At 40.9% G+C, this 17779-nt stretch overlaps 1 protein-coding gene across 2 annotated transcripts in view; it reads right to left on the reverse strand.

The window, feature by feature from the left end:
* Positions 1 to 12200: 12200 nt before the first annotated feature.
* Positions 12201 to 17779, reverse strand: part of Mal2 (mal, T cell differentiation protein 2) — a 27004-nt gene continuing 21425 nt past the window's right edge. Inside the window, exons 3-5 of one of the 2 annotated variants that reach the window (XR_008722358.1) lie at positions 16437 to 16592; positions 13531 to 14406; positions 12201 to 12965 (exon numbers count right to left, since the gene is read on the reverse strand). Coding sequence is in view for 1 of the 2 variants with exons in the window: in XM_055626514.1 (XP_055482489.1) it covers positions 14335 to 14406; positions 16437 to 16592 (228 nt within the window). In the remaining variant the exon portion in view is untranslated. Of the gene's footprint in view, positions 14407 to 16436; positions 16593 to 17779 lie in introns of both variants that reach the window. The other variant, XM_055626514.1, reaches the window with a different exon arrangement.

The following is a 17779-nucleotide window of genomic DNA, read 5'->3' on the forward strand; positions in this document are numbered from 1 at the left end:
CCCAACTATTGTTTAAGAACCAAGTTAGATTCCTTCCTAGGACACAACTCAGTGTCAACTGTTGCTGAAGTCTACTTCTTCAAAAAGTCCACTTCTTTCTTTTTATGCTTGACGTTAAGCATTCCGAAGGGGAAGCGACCTCTGGAAATGCTGTGTTATTTTTATTGAGGAGTCTCTGTTCACCCTAGGTAGGGAAGGCATTGACAGACCAAAGAAATGGCTCTACTCAAATAGAGCTTGGTGACCCAGTGACTTTAACTGGGCTTACTTAGCGGATTATGGGCAAGGGATTCCTAACATGGAAGTTATGCCACCAGGAAGAGTTTCCTGCTTAAGTGATTGTTAACTGCTCACATATCCTTTGGGAGGTCTAAAGAGCCTCAAGTGACTCATAAGCTGCTTTGTGAGCTCCCTTCCCCTTCCACAAGGGAATGTTAGTAGGTCCAATCATAAGAGCTTATCTATGAGTGATCACAACTGCTTTGGCATGCAGACTCAGGAAGGGGTTCTAGGATAGGGCTAATTCAGTAACATGAAGACCTGAGTTTGGAAGGGCAGCACCTATATAAAAGGCCAAGGGACATGGGATTCGTGCCATTGCAATGGGAGAGAGGAGATAAAAGCCCAGGGTTTTCCCGGCCAGCTAGTCTGCAGGTTAAATGAGAGACCCAGTGTCAGAACCCAAGGTTTAGCATTATGGAAGAAGATCTGGTATCAACACCTGGCCTCCTTGAACACACATGTGTGCACACGGAGCCGTTCACGTACTTTAGCACACAAAATAAGGCAAACGAAAAACAAAACAAAAACGTGGCAACACCTATTCCATACACAGGGGCAGAATTCCACAAGAAGAAAGGTCATTTACACGAAGGAGGGAATTTGGTGTGTCCAGAAGTTTTAGGGGAGAATGAGAAAAAAATTTGACTTTTACACCCTAGAACCGGAACTGTCCGGGCAACAGCAGCAGCAGAGCAAAGCAAGGCCCAGAGAGACAGGTTTGGAAGGAGTCTCCAGTTAGAGCCAGGCTACGTTGCTCAAATAATGAGTCAAACATAGCTGCTGCAGCTCTCACACCTCGGACAGATCAGAGTAAGACTATCTAGGCTGCAGAGATAACAGAACTAAAAACTGAGAGATTTGCCCCAAATCATATCCCTGAGCCAGAGTGGGACAAGTTCTGGGTGACACTCAACTCCGGGCTCCTTTTCTGAAGCCGATAGACTGGACTACCTGGAGAAGAGCTGATTCGGTTCACTAAGACGGAAAGGGAGTTCACCGTGGCTCCCAGGGCTTTTTCTTCTGCGTGTCCCTCTCCCACGGCACGCGGTGCCTTTCAGAGTTGTTAGTACCTTGAGCGCTGTGGAGGGGTTTAGCAAAGTGGGGAAGAACAGAAGGGGCACAGTGAACGACACCGAAAGATGTTAAAAAAATTAACTCCTCATGGTGATATGTGGCTTGTCCATGAACAGACAAAACGCTGGTGTCTTCAGTTTCCAAAGCTCTGCCTCCACCTCACCACTCCCTTACCGCCCTGTGAAAACAGGCATTCTAATCACATTTCTGCTATCAGCTGCTTTTCAGCATTGCTGAAAGAGGGGCCAAGGTTTTTGGCTCTCACTCAGAACAGCATGTTACACACGCCTTAAAGGTTGGATTTTCATGTTACCCGGAGGAAAGAGACTCAGAATGGAAAATATTGCAGAAGTTTCCCACCCTTAGCTTCATAGCAGCTGCCTATGAAATCTCTAAAATGTATCCCGAGCGCCCTCTTCTGGCTGGAGGGAAGCATAGCTTCAGGGACAGTAAGCACCTGTTGTGCTGATTTTGCTTGTTCTTTGACCAATCTGAATAGAAATGGAAATTATCAAGTGAGATAAAAGTTGTGAGGCATAAAAAGAATTCTCACATGTGGCTCTGCAGTACAAATCTAAACCCTGCTTAATGGGTTCCATAAAAGAGATTGTGCTGTAGTCTTGTTTTGGGACATTTCATCGGTAGGCTTGATTAAACGACCACAGACAACTACTGTGAGTGACCAGAACTCATTTAAGTTTTAGGTAGGGCTGACTAGGCTCCATAAATTGTAAGAGAGAACCCAAACGAATAATTTTAAAGAATTCTTTTATTCACTTGGTAGCCAGTGACCATTAGAGTACTTCAAGGAAGAATGAAAAGCTCATGAGGCTTGGCATGAGAACAGAAGGAGATAAAGAACCAGGAAAAGGACCTCTTTTTCATTGGAAAACCCTGTGCCAGTCTTCCATCAGATTCATGGTTTGTGCTGAAGATTAGAAAGTCTGTCTGTTCAGTTCCATGCCTCTGGTTCAGAATGGTTACCTTTCAAAGGCCATGGATTCACTGCTTGCTGGCTCTGGCACGACTCTATGACATTGACATAGATATATTTCAGTTGCATTACTGTCTTTCTTTGGGCTTCTATTGCTGCAATAAAATGCCACGCAGGAACAAAAACAACTTGGGGAGAAAAAGGTTTCTTTCATTTTACACTTCCACATCATGGTCTGTTGTTGAAGGAAGTCAGGGCAGGAACTCAAGGCAGGAACGTGAAGGAACACTGCCAGAGGCCATGGAGGAATGCTGCTTACTGGCTTGCTCCTCATGGCTTTCCTAGTCTGCTTTCTTGTGTGACCAGGACTACTTGCCCAGGGCTGCTACTACTCACAGTGGCCTGAGCTCCCTTACATCAATCACTAATCAAGAAACTGACCCACAATTACTTTACAGGAGTTTCCTAACTTCTAAGAGACTCATGTCCACATCGGTCAAACGATGACCGTGAGAGAACAGCCTTGTAACTGTGAAGATTAAATTTGATGCACGCAGAATTCTTAAATGAGTGATTATCATATAAAGTATGCTCAGTAAATGCCATCTGTGAATGCTGTTCTTCAGCCAAAAGAGGGCTCACTTACATATTCAAAGCTGTGCTCAGTGAAGGAAACTCAGAACCACTTTTCACAGCATACAGCAGAAGTACCGTGATTTAAAAATGTGTTCCAGTCTGCCTAGTTGTTTCCAGAAGTCACACAACACAGGCATGCAGATTGGTTTTGTAATGCAGGTTTAACTATACCCACTTGTAGGGTAGAGTATGATATTTCTACATATATCCATAAGGCCTGATAATTGCAGCAGGGAATTAGCCCATAGAGAAAACATACAGCCTATCTCTACCTATTCTGAAATATATAATTACTGTTATTTTCAGTCTCCCACTGTGCAGAGCACCAGAACCTTAATCCTGTCTAGCTGTTACTTTGTACCCAATCTTCCCTCTACCTCCTCTGCATGGGTAAGGGCTTTGGCCTCTCTGAAGTCAATTCTTTATTAAGTGCCTTCAGATCAAGTCCTTAAAACATCGCTCAAAATTTCAGAACTGATTTGAATTTTATGAGTTAATGGGAAAGTTTGAGGAAGGCATAATAAAAATCCCCATGATGGCCCTGGAAAGAAAGTTTCATTATTCAACTGAAGGGGAGAAAAAGAAAACCCTGAATTCAAAGTAACCCGGCAATAATTAATATCCCACCAGCTTCGCTCACTTCAGAAGCAATTCTGCATTTGCTTCCTTTCATCTAGCATCAATCCAGTGGTTCTGACTACAGGACACTGCACTTGATTGTGCTGTATGTGAGATGAGCAAAAATTAAAAAGTAAGAGGGACTCTGGGCCTTCCCTTTCAGCAAAGGGACCACGTAAGGCATGGAGCTGTTGTATTAGAATGTCAGCTCCCAGAACACCAGGCCGTCACTCGGGGGATTATGGGAGCAAGCTAGAGGCCCTTAGGATAAAGCACAGTTCTTCTGCCTGACCCGGATGGTTACAAATACAGCACGAGTAGTGCAAGTGCAGGCACCACACTCTTCTCCAAGCACCGTGGAGCGGAAGCTGCTGCCTCGCTCAACAGTATCTTCTTTAGAGCCTTGTGAGTGAATACGGCACCGCGGCACCGCCATAACTACTCCTCCTTGACTGAGTTTTCACCTCTCCCGTCTACATGAAGCATTCTGATCCTCTTTTCCGTAAGATTTGTACCTTTAACATGTTTGTCTGTGCCTCTCTCTCCAAGGAAAGTTGCTTCCTGGAGTTCTCTTCACTATCCGACCTCGCCTCTTGGACAGTGCCTACACTGGCTGTCGGTAGTTGTTCCGAGTGATTGAAAAGACTTCCTCTGATTCCCTGGAAATTGTTCAGAACTTCCAGTTCAGAACTGGGACAGAACTTTCCTGGTAAAGCCACCCTTTGGTCATTACTTTAAAGAATGCCCAAACTCTGAAGATTGTCAAGAGCATTAACAAAACAGAAGTCTTTCTTTTTTTAGAACAATCACTCCTAATTATAATTTACCCAGAGAGTAGAGACTAAGCTGCCATCTAAGAATGTCAAGGACACATAGTTCTGTTTGCCCTCCAAGTGTTTAGAAGAATTTTCAAACCCTTTACAATAACTAACATTTTATAATTTCACCTGTAATATAGAAGGTTCCAATTTAGTAATTTTCTTTAAAAAATATAGCCATCCATTCCTCTGTTGTCTAGTGATGTCTCATTTCTGCTTTAGTTTGATTTTCATTTCTCTGAAGGCTATACATGCTGATGTCCAGTCCTGTGCTTGCTGGTTGGCCATTCTTGGCTCTGCTTTGGAGTAGTTTCATGCAAGTCCTCGACAATTTTGAACTGGATTATCTATTTGAGTTATAAAAATGCTTTATATACCTTCAAGAAGAAATTCGAGACAGCTCATTCAAGCAACTTAATGGCCCACTTAAAAACCCTAGAAAAAGAAGAAGCAGACACACCGAAAAGGAGTAGACGGCTGGAAATAATCAAACTCAGGGCTGAAATCAATCAATTAGAAACAAATAAAACAATTCAAAGAATCAATGAAACCAAGAGCTGGTTCTTTGAGAAAATCAACAAGATCGACAAACCCTTAGCCAAGCTAACTAAAAGGCGGAGAGACACTACCCAAATCAACAAAATCAGAAATGAAAAGGGGAACATAACTACAGACACTGAGGAAATCCAAACAATCATTAGGACTTACTTCAAAAGTCTATACTCAACAAAATTTGAAAATCTAAATGAAATGGACAATTTTCTTGATCGATTTGACTCACCAAAGCTGAATCAGGACCAGGTAAATCAATTAAATAGTCCTATATCCCCCAAAGAAATAGAAGCAGTCATCAAAAGTCTCCCATCCACAAAAAGCCCAGGACCAGATGGCTTCAGCGCAGAATTCTACCAGACCTTCAAAGAAGAGCTAACTCCAATTCTCTTCAAACTATTCCACAAAATAGAAACAGAAGGAACATTACCAAACTCATTCTATGAAGCCACAATCACCTTGGTACCTAAACCTCACAAAGACTCAACAAAGAAAGAGAATTTCAGGCCAATCTCCCTTATGAACATTGATGCCAAAATACTTAACAAAATACTTGCAAACAGGATCCAAGAACACATCAAAGATATTACCCACTATGACCAAGTAGGCTTCATTCCAGGTATGCAGGGGTGGTTCAATATATGGAAATCCATCAATGTGATCCACCATATTAACAAACTGAAAGAAAAAAAAACCACATGATAATCTCCCTAGATGCTGAAAAAGCATTTGACAAAATCCAACATCCATTCATGTTTAAAGTACTGGAGAGATCAGGGATACAAGGCACATATCTAAACATAGTAAAGGCGATATACAGCAAGCCTATAGCCAACATCAAACTGAACGGAGAGAAACTTAAAGTAATCCCACTGAAGTCAGGGACAAGACAAGGCTGCCCACTGTCTCCATATCTCTTCAACATAGTGCTGGAAGTCCTTGCTAGAGCAATAAGACAGTCGAAGGAGATCAAGGGGATACAGTTGGGAAAGGAAGAAGTCAAATTATCACTATTTGCAGATGATATGATAGTATATATGAGTGACCCCAAAAACTCTACCAGGGAACTGCTACAGCTGATAAACACCTTCAGCAAAGTGGCCGGATACTAAATTAACTCAAAAAAATCAGTAGCACTCCTGTATACAAAAGACAAAAGGGCTGAGAAAGAAATTAGAGAAACAACACCATTCACAATAGCCACAAATGACATAAAGTACCTTGGTGTAACCCTAACCAAGCAAGTCAAAGACTTGTATGAAAAAAATTTCAAGTCTCTGAAGAAAGAATTAGAGGAAGATATGAGAAGATGGAAAGATCTCCCATGCTCATGGCTTGGCAGGATTAACATAGTAAAAATGGCCATCTTACCAAAAGCAATCTACAGATTTAATGCAATTCCCATCAAATTGCCAACACAATTCTTTACAGACCTGGAAAGAAAAATTCTCAACTTCGTATGGAATAACAAGAAACCCAGAATTGCTAAAACAATCCTCTACAATAAAAGGTCTTCTGGAGGTATCTCCATCCCTGATCTCAAGCTGTACTATAGAGCAACAGTTATAAAAACTGCATGGTACTGGCATAGAAACAGAATGGTGGATCAATGGAACCGAACAGAAGACCCAGAAATAAACCCACACACTTACGGACACCTGATTTTTGACAAAGATGCCAAAACCATACAATGGAAAAAAGATAGCATCTTCAACAAATGGTGCTGGTCCAACTGGATGTCTACATGTAGAAAAATGAAAATAGATCCATACTTATCACCCTGTACAAAACTAAAGTCCAAGTGGATCAAAGACCTCAACATAAAACCAGACACATTAAATCGGCTAGAAAAAAAAGTGGGGAATACCCTAGAACTCATTGGTACAGGAGAAAACTTCCTGAACAGAACACCAACAGCACAGGCTCTAAGAGCAACAATCAATAAATGGGACCTCATGAAATTGAAAAGCTTCTGTAAAGCAAAGGACACCGTCATCAAAACAAAGCGACTGCCTACAGATTGGGAAAGAATCATCACCAACCCTTTATCTGACAGAGGACTCATATCCAATATATATAAAGAACTAAACAAGCTGAAAAGCAATAAACCAAGTAATCTACTTAAAAAATGGGGAACAGAGCTAAAGAGAGAATTCTCTGTAGAGGAATATCGAATGGCAGAGAAGCACTTAAAGAAATGCTCAACCTCATTAGCCATTAGGGAAATGCAAATCAAAACAACCCTGAGATTTCACCTTACACCCATCAGAATGGCCCAGATCAAAAACTCAAGGGACAACACATGCTGGAGAGGTTGTGGAGAAAAGGGAACCCTTCTCCACTGCTGGTGGGAATGTAAACTGGTACAACCACTCTGGAAATCAATCTGGCGCTTTCTCAGACAACTAGGAATAGCACTTCCTCAAGATCCAGCCATACCACTCCTAGGCATATACCCAAAAGAGGCGCAAGTACACAAAAAGGACATTTGCTCAACCATGTTTGTAGCAGCTTTTATTTGTAATAGCCAGAAGCTGGAAACAACCCAGATGCCCCTCAACTGAAGAATGGATGCAGAAACTGTGGTACATCTATACAATGGAGTATTACTCAGCAATGAAAAATAAGGAAATCATGAAATTTGCAGGTAAATGGTGGGACCTGGAAAGAATCATCCTGAGTGAGTTGTCCCAGAAGCAAAAAGACACGCATGGTATATACTCACTCATATAAACATACAACATAGAATAAACCCACTAAAATGTTCAATCCCCATCCTGAAAGGCAAAGAGGATGGACATCAGAAGAAAAAGAAAATAGGAAACAACCTCGGAACCTGCTACAGAGGGCCTCTGAAAGCCAGAAGAAAACAGGAAACAACCTTGAAACCTGCCACAGAGGGCTTCTGAAAGCTTCTGCAGTATAGACTGTCAAAGCAGATGCTGAGCCTGATTGCCAACTGATGGGCAGAGTGAATGGAATTTTATGTAAGAAGTGGGAAATAGTAAGAGCTGGAGGGGACGGGAACTCCACAAGGAGAGCAACAGAACAAGATAATTTGAACACAAGGAACTTCCCAGAAAATCATCCTCCAACCAAGGACTATTTGTGGAGATGACCTGGAACCCCTGCACAGGTGTAGCCCATGGCAGTTCAGTGTCCAAGTGGGTTACATAGTAATGGGAAGAGGGACTGCCTCTGACATAATCTGATTGGCCTGCTCGTTGATCACTTCCCCCTGAGGGGGGGAGCAGCCTTACCAGGCCACAGTAGAGGACAATGCAGCCACTTTTGATGAGAACTGATAGACTAAGATCAGAAAGAAGAGGAGAACCTCCCCTATCAGTGGACTTGGGGAGTGGCATGCATGCAGAAAGGGGAGGGAGGGTGGGATCTGGAGGGGAGGAGGGAGGGGCTTATGGGGGGATACAAAATGAATAAAGTGTAATAAATAAAAATAAAAACCTTAAAAAATGCTTTATATATTCTGCATACTGTACCTTCAAGAAAAATGATTTTCCCCATTGTATAAGTTATCTTTCACATCCTTATAGTGCCCTCTAATATACAACTGCTTTTTTGTTGTTGTTGTTTGCTTGTTTTATCTTCAAGTTTATTTTAACCATTTCTTTCTTCTTGTTGCTTTTCTTGTCCTTTAACTATTACAGAGGAAAATCTAAGTCATTTTCAATGTCACAAGGATTTATTCTCTTCTTTCCCCCTGAGTTTTTCTTAGGCACCATTTGTGAAAGAAAAATGTCCCAAAGGGAGAATATATACTTTTGCAACACAGTGGGCGTCTAAAGTTTATCACTTGCAGGGACATCAGACTCAACTCAGCAGCCAACCAAGGTGACATCCCCACAAGTTGTCATCATCACATAACACACTATACCTTCCAGAAGCAGCTGATTGAGTGTTGGGGTGATCTAATGAAAGCCTGAGACACCAATACAGACCGTGAAGTTCAAGTGATGTTTTTGGGTGTCATAGTCTCACTGAACCTGAGATTTCTATAAGGCATTGTATTAAAAATGAAGAACACATGAGGTTGGGGTGAAAAGATGGAAATAGAGGTCACTCCATTTACTTGCTTTACTAGTGGCTTACCAAGGACTTGGTACTTTCCATCCTTGAAGTTTTAGGTTCATCCTTCCAGGGAACAGGACAACAATTCATTCGTCAGCTTTGGCTGATGGTGCAGCATTCTGGACCCTTATGAATCAGAGCATAAGAAGGCATTCTGTTCGTGGGTAGTCAACACATATTGGTAAAGAGGACAACTGGTCTGACAGAGTGGATGCAAGGAGGGATATGGACAGACGTGGGGCACCTTTTGGTACTTTCTCATTCAGTTACGGCTAAGAATATACATGCTCAATCGCCCCATATGCAGAAATTGTCTCCTCATGAAGAAAGGTTTCAGGCATACACCAGATACAGCACAAAGACTTATAGAGAGAGGTGAGTGACAGCCAATAAAATTCAGAATTGATCACTGAGAGGGAGATGGTAAAAAGCAGCGTGGTTCTCCTACCTCCCATAGCGATGTGGTTCAGTTTATCCACTAATGCCTTTCTAAGTGTTTTCCTCCTGCCAAGAGATTCAGCGAGGAATGACTTCAAGGACATGCATGGAGAAGTAGATTTATTAGGCACAAGGGGCCCAAAGCAGAGATTAGGGTGTGTGCTTTTCAGATTTCTAACAGTGACCCATGCACAGAAGTCATTTCAGTCTGACAGCTTTTTGCTACAGGTGCCTTTGGGACCTTTGTTATGTTTTTTGAGCCAATGAGCTGAGTTTGCACACTTTTTGAGTAATCCATCACCAATGATAGGTCATGATGTTGCAATAGGACTTGCCGTGTTCAGGTATCTGGGACTTTTTTGTGGGCAACCTTGAGGCTGGGGCTCATGGCTAGCTCAGTAAGACTTTCTAAGGAGAGCTCAGGCTGAGACTCTTCCTACCTATGCTCACTCTTCCTTTTGCCCTCACAAGAGTCATCCCTGCATGTGGGGCAGGAAACTTTCCTACTTATGTTCATTTCTCATAGTCATTACCTCCAAAAACATCTTGTTCTAACTCGATCCTGGTTCCTCTTCCCCAGGGGTCTGCTCAGAGACTTACACGATCATTAGTGGAAGATAGGGGAGGTATGGAGAAGTAACTTGGCTTTCTCATACTGCTGTTAAGGGAAATATTTTTCTCTTCTTAAATGTCTCTCAAATTGAATATAACCAGAAAACTATGTCCATGCTATGTAAGAAATTTCCAAATTTGTACAGACAGTATAGCTTTTGAGGTAAAGATGCACAAACAAAAAAGTAAAATACATGGCATTAGGAAAGAACATGGAATCATGCTTATTTGCTGAGATTGTATTTACTTACATGTGTGTGTGGGAGGTTAAATAATTGTGTCACTCTTAAAAAAGTGGAGTAACTATGATTTCTTTGGAAAAACCAAAGCTCAGTATTCGTGCTAAAAGTTCAGATCTATCACCACCAGTCCCCACATTACACATCTCACTTCATTTTCTCATCCACAGCCTCCAGCAAACAAGCATAGAACATCAGTTTACTTTTATGAGTCTGATGTTGGATACCACACACCGGAAAAGTCTGTTGAAATTAGTTTTAGGGATCACTACAACTTGGAAAACAGCTGACTCAGCATGAGATAATGTTGCTCATTCACCAAAGCATCTCTTGGCCCCTTTAACTTAACCCCTTCTACACAAGGTGAACATGTTAACAAACAAGAAAGCCAAATAATCCTGGGTACATTCAGACAATAGCTGCCCAATACTACCCTCTCCACGCAGCCTTGGCCTGAATTCCTTTTCATGTTTTTGATACAAGTCCTTACATATCCCAGGCTGGTCTTTAACTCATTATGTAGACTGTGTAGCTTTTGAGGTAAAGATACACAACAAAGAGTAAACTATATGCATTGGGAAAGAAGATAGGGTGATGTTTATTCATTGAACTTCTGATAATTCTGCCTCTATTTCTTGAGTGCTGGGTAGCATTACAGTCACATGCTACCACAGTCTGTGGTTCTTGGTATCAAAACCAGAGCTATACATTGGGGGCGATAACTCCACCGCCTGAACTACCTTCCTGAACTACCCAGCCATGTTGGACAACATCACTTTTTGAATATCATGGGTTTTGTTTAAGATAAAAATAGCCTAAGACAAGATATGAGATAAAAATAGTCTAAGAAAAGATATGATTAAACATTCTGCTAAGTACTTTTGGTGTGACCGGGGAGAAGAAAGTCAAAATCTGGGAGAGAAGAGAGAGGCATACAGAGAAATCAAGAGACAGAGTTCATGCCTCTGAAGACTAGCTTTCTTCTGGTAAGTGGAGGACTCTGGCTGTCCTCCAAAGTGTTTCAGTCCTCTTATCTTTAAAATAAGGTAACGGTATCCAGGCTTCTGGTAGTTCTGATAAGGATTAGGTAAGATAATATTTTTAATACTTTTTTAAAGTTTATTTTCTATAATTTATTCACTTTACATCCTGATTGTTGCCTCCTCACTCATCTCATCTTAGTCCCACCCTCCCTCCCTTTTCCTCTTTATCCCATTCCCCTAGTCCTCAGAAAGGGGAGCCCTTCTCCCCTACCATCTGACCCCAGCCTATCAAGTCTCATCAGGACTGTCTGTATCCTCTTCCTTTGTGGCCTGGAAAGGGGTAAGTGATCAAAGAGCAGGCAACAGAGTCCATGTCAGAGAACTTTCCTGCTCCCCTTACTAGGTAACCCACATGAAGCCCGAGTTGCCCATAGGCTACACATGTGGATAGGGCCTAGGTCCATTCCATCTATTGTCCTTGGTTGGTGCTTCAGTCTCCACAAGCCCCTCTGGGCCCTGGTTTGAAGATCAAGAGATAATATTTTTTAAAAGTGCTTCAAACAACACATGACACATGGACCAGATACTTCAGTCTCCACAAGCCCCTCTGGGCCCTTGTTTGAAGACCAAGAGATAATAATTAAAAAAAATGTTTCAAACAACACATGACACATGGAGCAGATACTTTCTAGATAAAACAGAGTGCACTTTTCACTTTAAGTTTCCTCTCATAATACTTTCCCAGGTTTTACCTCCTTGTGTTCAACCCAGAAAAACATTTACTGGCATTTCCTGAGAGACTCTCTTTTACACAGAACTACCTGAAACAGAGTTCATTCATAGGTCTGGAACTTCAGTCTGCTTTGTACTAAACAGTTAACTGAATGTCAAAGTGAGTGGTATTTAAAAACAGTGACCCAAAAGATTATCAAATGAATACTTTATTAGAGTCATAACACTTATAAAATAAATTTATCAGATTTTAAAACCAACCAACACTTTCTTGTTTTTACAGCTAAGATATGAAAAGAGATTTTTAAACGCCATTATTTTTGTTCAAGTGCTTTGTCACTCAGCTCACAAATCTAGAATGCAATTAATCTACAGATCTAAATATTCACAGTTAGTGAGCTTTGGGTTTGGTTCTTGCTAATCTAGAAGCAATCCATTTACAAAAGTACCACCAATACATCTGAATGAATTCATTTAAATTAATACCATACCAAGCATGGCCTGTTACACGTTGGAGGGAAAAATCTCAACTCAGTTCTAGTGTACTACATTTTAGTGATTCCAAGTACAACGCACAATGTATCTTTATGGCACATTTATGACATCATGATATAGAACTCATAATACAGGTTTTCAGTGTGTGGTCTGGAGCTAGAATAATAAAGGAAGTCAGGCATTATAGAAGATATAAAACAAGAGTGTAAGGTCATAAGACTGAGTTTTTTCAAGCTACATATAGAAGTACATCTCTTCTTCAGCTGTAATACAAACTGAGCCCCCAGGAGGCGCTCTTCTGGGGAAGGACTAGATAAACAGCACTTGATCTCTGGGCATTGGTTATACTCTTCACTCATATTTTCCTAATATTCCATGAATTCTAATGCTCCAGTTGTGCATGGCACTCTTAGGTGATGGGTCAGCTAGGAAGCAATTCGCAAGCCCATTTCCAGAGGCAGCCCTGTTAAAGCAACAGGCAAAGCAGCTTGTATGAGAATGTGGTGGGAGCCTTGGCCTCGTTCTGATCTGCTCTCCATTCAAGCCATTTGTGGCACACTGCCAAGCCCACAATGTCTACAGATGGACTAGGATTGTTTTCTGTACTATTCAGCCAGATCTAGTTTTTGTGTTAGCTACTGTCTTAAACTGACTTTGCCTGTCTGATACCAATGTAAAAACAGCATAGATATCTAGGCTATTATCAAAGCATGTAATAATCTATAGCTTTATTGTCTAGTTAATATTCTATTCAAATTTAACTCAGAAAGTAATGCAAAAACAATCAGAAGTAAAAACTCAACTCTTCAGAGCTATGTGGAAAAACTTTACATACATAAATATTTATATATTCATGCACAGGGCAAACAACAATAGTCTGTGGCATAAATAAACCAAAGTAAGACATCAGTAGCAAGATACCAGTTCCAGTAGTGATTAATTTCCTCTGGGGATCATGTCTTAAGCACTCTCATGTGAGAGTCTTGCTGAGCTATTAGGAGATTATTAGTTTGGAGTTTATTTCATACCTTATTTTTCTGTACATCCAAGGCTCTGCTGAGGTTATCTTGAGAAACTACATGTCCTGCAATGGGTACGTATTTAACAATTAACCAAAGGCAATGTGATTGTTGCATAATGAAACAAAATATGTTATGTGGCTTGTCTAATGAGGTTGATAAACCTTATGATGGTTCAATGAACTGAAGAACACCTAAGGTTTTTTTGGCAGTAGTTGATAAAATTCTGGTCTATGGACCACATCCAGTCTTGCTCCCTTTTTGTAAATAAAGCTTTATTAGGCTACAGACATGCTCATTTATTTACATCATCTGTAGCTGCTTTTGTGTTATCATAGGTTAGAAAAATTTCCACAGAAGCTATATGGCCTCTTAAGCTTATATATGTGCTACCTGGCCCTTTGGTAAAAAAAAAAAAAAGTGTATCATTTCCCATTTTATATTAAAGGTAGGAGTAAATGAGAATCCTGCTTGAGATGTATTGTTTTAGCTATGTATTATTATTAAAGTTTGGGTGACTTAACAAACAAAAGGAATACTATTGTTTTGTGAACAGTGTCTGTATATTTTAGGAATATACAAGGAAAATGTATTTAAAAATAAGAAAGAGATGAAAATTGAAAGGATACTTCTCTAAAATCAGAATAAAATGAAAATCCCACCCATGTAAAAAACCACAGTTTTCACTGAGGTTCTCTCTGTAGTAAGCAAATGATGCTTGGAATGTTTTATCGGGACCAATGGTACCCAAGTGATCAGACATATAAAGTAGACAAATGAAACAAGCACACAACTGTCAGTTTCCCAGGAGTGTTACGGTCGCCATCTTCGCAAAGCCAGACCCAGACTGCAACCATAACAAGCCGTGGTCATAAAGGCAAAAACCTAAGAACAGGAGAAGAAAAACTGCGTTCAGACTCACAACATGGACGTTTAGCAAGCACATCCTAAGAGGCCACTGAACAGATGCTCACCAAATGACCTAAAGATGCTTCAATTCAGGGCAATATTTTGTAGGGATCTATGTTTTGATGACTTTGTTGTATCTGCTCACAGCACTGGCCTTCCATTTGCACACTACAGCCCTTAATTTTCAAATCTACAACCAGCCTCACATTCAACATTTTCTCACATAGCAGGCTCATGTGTTTCAATATTGATGAAACCCTAGGCAGTGTATTAAAAAATTCAGTCTGAGTTATCTAATCATCCAGTAACCATCAAACGCTGAGAACACATCAGATCATTTCTGTGATTTTTAGAACTCGGTGGACAAACCCCACAGGAATGAGTCATGAGGTTGGCTCCTTCTCTCTCTGGGAGATAGTCGTCACAGCCCAAACCCTGCTTGGAGCTGCTTCCTTGGTGCCATGTGGGCTTCATTAACACTGACTGTGCCAACATCACTGCACTTGGTACAGATAAGTAAATAGTCCACGCTGTCTGCACATGACATTGAGAGGTTTGTGAGTCAAAGGAGATTACAAGACAATACAATTCTTTTTTTTTTTTTTTGTTTTGTTTTGTTTTGTTTTGTTTTTCCAGACAGGGTTTTGGTCCTGGCTGTCCTGGAACTCACTTTATAGACCAGGTTGGCCTCAAACTCACACATCCCGCTGCCTCTGTCTCACAGGTGCTGGGATTAAAGGCACATATCACTACTGCCTGGCTAGGGTAGAGGTTCTTTTTTTTGTATTTAAAAAAAATAATTAACTAATTAATTAATTTTACATCTTGACCACAGTTTCTCCTCCGTCCTCTCCTCCCCCAACCTCTTCACTGGACATTCTTAACCAGGAAACTGAGGAGGAATTTGTCACAGTTTAATTAACTTTACCTGTGCCACTTGTTTCTGTAATGCATTTCTAATGCAGACAATTTCCCCTGAGTGAGAATTAGTGCTTTGGGAATCTATTATTAGTGAGAAGGAATTGCCCTCATTCTCAGCTACACTGAACGAAAAAAAAAAAAAAAAAGTACAAGATTTAACCCAACGTGACACATGAATGGCTGATCAATTTAAGCTTCGGGAAACTTAAGAGCTGGAGTTCTGACTGTACTGAAGTGGGTGGATAAACTAGAATGTCATAAAAGACACCATACCATGCAGGTGGTTTCACTTTGGCAGAAAGAGAAAGAGACAGGTTCCCAGAAGAGGCACATCTAGAAAATGACTGCCTAGAGAATTCTAAAAGTTGGAGCCTTTATGAGGCAAGGGCTAAAGAGAAGACACTAGGCTCATTAAAGCCTTATAGGAACTATTAAATATCAATCAAAGAAGTAGTTTCAATCTGTGATAGTTTCAAACATTATCCATGAAAACAAAAACTATTTCTTTGTATTGTTTATACAAAATGACAGGCTACAGTATGTGAACGAAGGAGGATTCTTGTTTAAAGTCCCCACAGAAGGCTTTCTCCTGTATCCCATCTGTTATGGTGGCTGGTGAATTTGCCTCCCCACCACTGGCACTGACCCCAACAATAAGAACTGTAACATCCATGTCAGCTCCATCTGGAGGAAACCCCTTTCTACTTGGCAGTCCATGGTAAACATGCAGCCAATAATCTCGATTTAAAATGGGTCCAAAGTAGAAAAGAGCAGAGCTAGAAACAATCTCCTTCACCAGGTCTGAAAATTTAGAAAAAGAGAACACGACAATGAGTTCTTCTTAAAAAATCAAGTAACATAGACCCATTGTTTTCTCAGATAATGTCAACATCTTTGGGCTGCAACTGAGTCACGCACAACAGTGGGATGATGACAGTACTTTGCTCATAGGACCACTGAACAGATAAATAAATAGCTATTCCATATTTAATTCTAAAGGCTACTATTACAAGGCCACTGCTGCCTAGGGGGTCTCCTGGATGCTTGGCCAGGGACACACAATGCTTTCCTCAGGGAGCACTCACTGTGGCTGCCACATTGATGTTGTACTGGTTGTCGTTGAGGAGCGGCTGCACAGTCATGGTTGCGTTGCACTGCAGGTCATGCAGGGAGGTGGCTGCTGCTTCCAATACAAAGGCTCCGAAGTAGAAGACAAACACTACAAAATGGTAGGCAAAGTCCTGAAAGAGTGGAGAAAAGGCATGTATAGGTAAAAGTTGTAAGATGTTTTCTTGTTCTTTATTTCAAAATTGAATTTTACATAGGAAAGCTCAGTGCACTTAATGAATCTAGCTTAAGTATATCCGTTGTTTGAGTGTCTTAGCAATCAGGCCATTAGAAGCTAAATAAGCTTACCCTTAGCCTCGGAGGAATGGCAATTGCTAGCTGCTGGGAGAGGTAGGAACAAGTTGAGCACATTCCAGTAGAAAACTACATGTCCAAAAATATTTGGGTACAGACAGATCCATTACATACTGACTTTATTACACATACACACAAACACAGGGTCAAACACACATATAGTGAGATTCATGGGTCATATAGTAGTTCTATTGTCAGTTTTTGAAGAACATTTTATATACTCCATAGTAGCGATGTTATTTGCATTCCCACAGTGTTTGAGAGTTTTCTTCAAAGTCACTTTTCTCCTATAGAACAGTATACTAACAAAATTACAAAAGAGAATGTCGTATTGCTTTTGTAAATGTCCACTCTACAGCATTGTCCACAGAATTTTTCTTATTATGTGTAGAATGTTCTGGCTAGATCAAATTTAACAAGGGTGAGATACAGAAGGTATAAAGAAAAATGCTTCCTGTGAAACACTTGTCATTGCGAACTGACCCACAGAGGTGCTGGCCACACATCTAACCCACAGCCAGTGCTCAGATACATGTGGTCATGCAGTTACTCAATAGACGTTCGTAGACGAAAGGCAATATCCAAACTGGAACGTCAGTGCATTCACGAGTTAAGCATATCTGATTGGGTTATTAAGTATTAAAAGCTGTAAAAATTGAGAAGGTGTGTTGAGATTGACTATTACTTAATTTACTAAATATTCTCTTTCCTGCATTCTCAGAAATGTTTTATCTTAAAAAGCCAAGCCAGGGGCGAGGAAGGCAGTCCAGTAAGTGAAATACTTGACATGCAGACATGAGGACCTGATTTCTCACCCGGCACTCATGTTAAACAGTCTGGAATGGGTGGCATGCACTTGTAATCTCAGCACTGGAGAGGTGGAGACAGACAACAGATCCCTGGGGTTCGATGGACAGCTGGGCTAGATAACTTCTAGATCCCAGTGAAGGATTCAGTCTCAAACCAAACCAAACCAAACCAAACCAAACCAAACCAAACCAAACCA

This window comes from Psammomys obesus, unplaced genomic scaffold, assembly GCF_907164565.1.
Source record: "Psammomys obesus unplaced genomic scaffold, mPsaObe1.curated_primary_1811, whole genome shotgun sequence".
Taxonomy (NCBI): domain Eukaryota; kingdom Metazoa; phylum Chordata; class Mammalia; order Rodentia; family Muridae; genus Psammomys; species Psammomys obesus.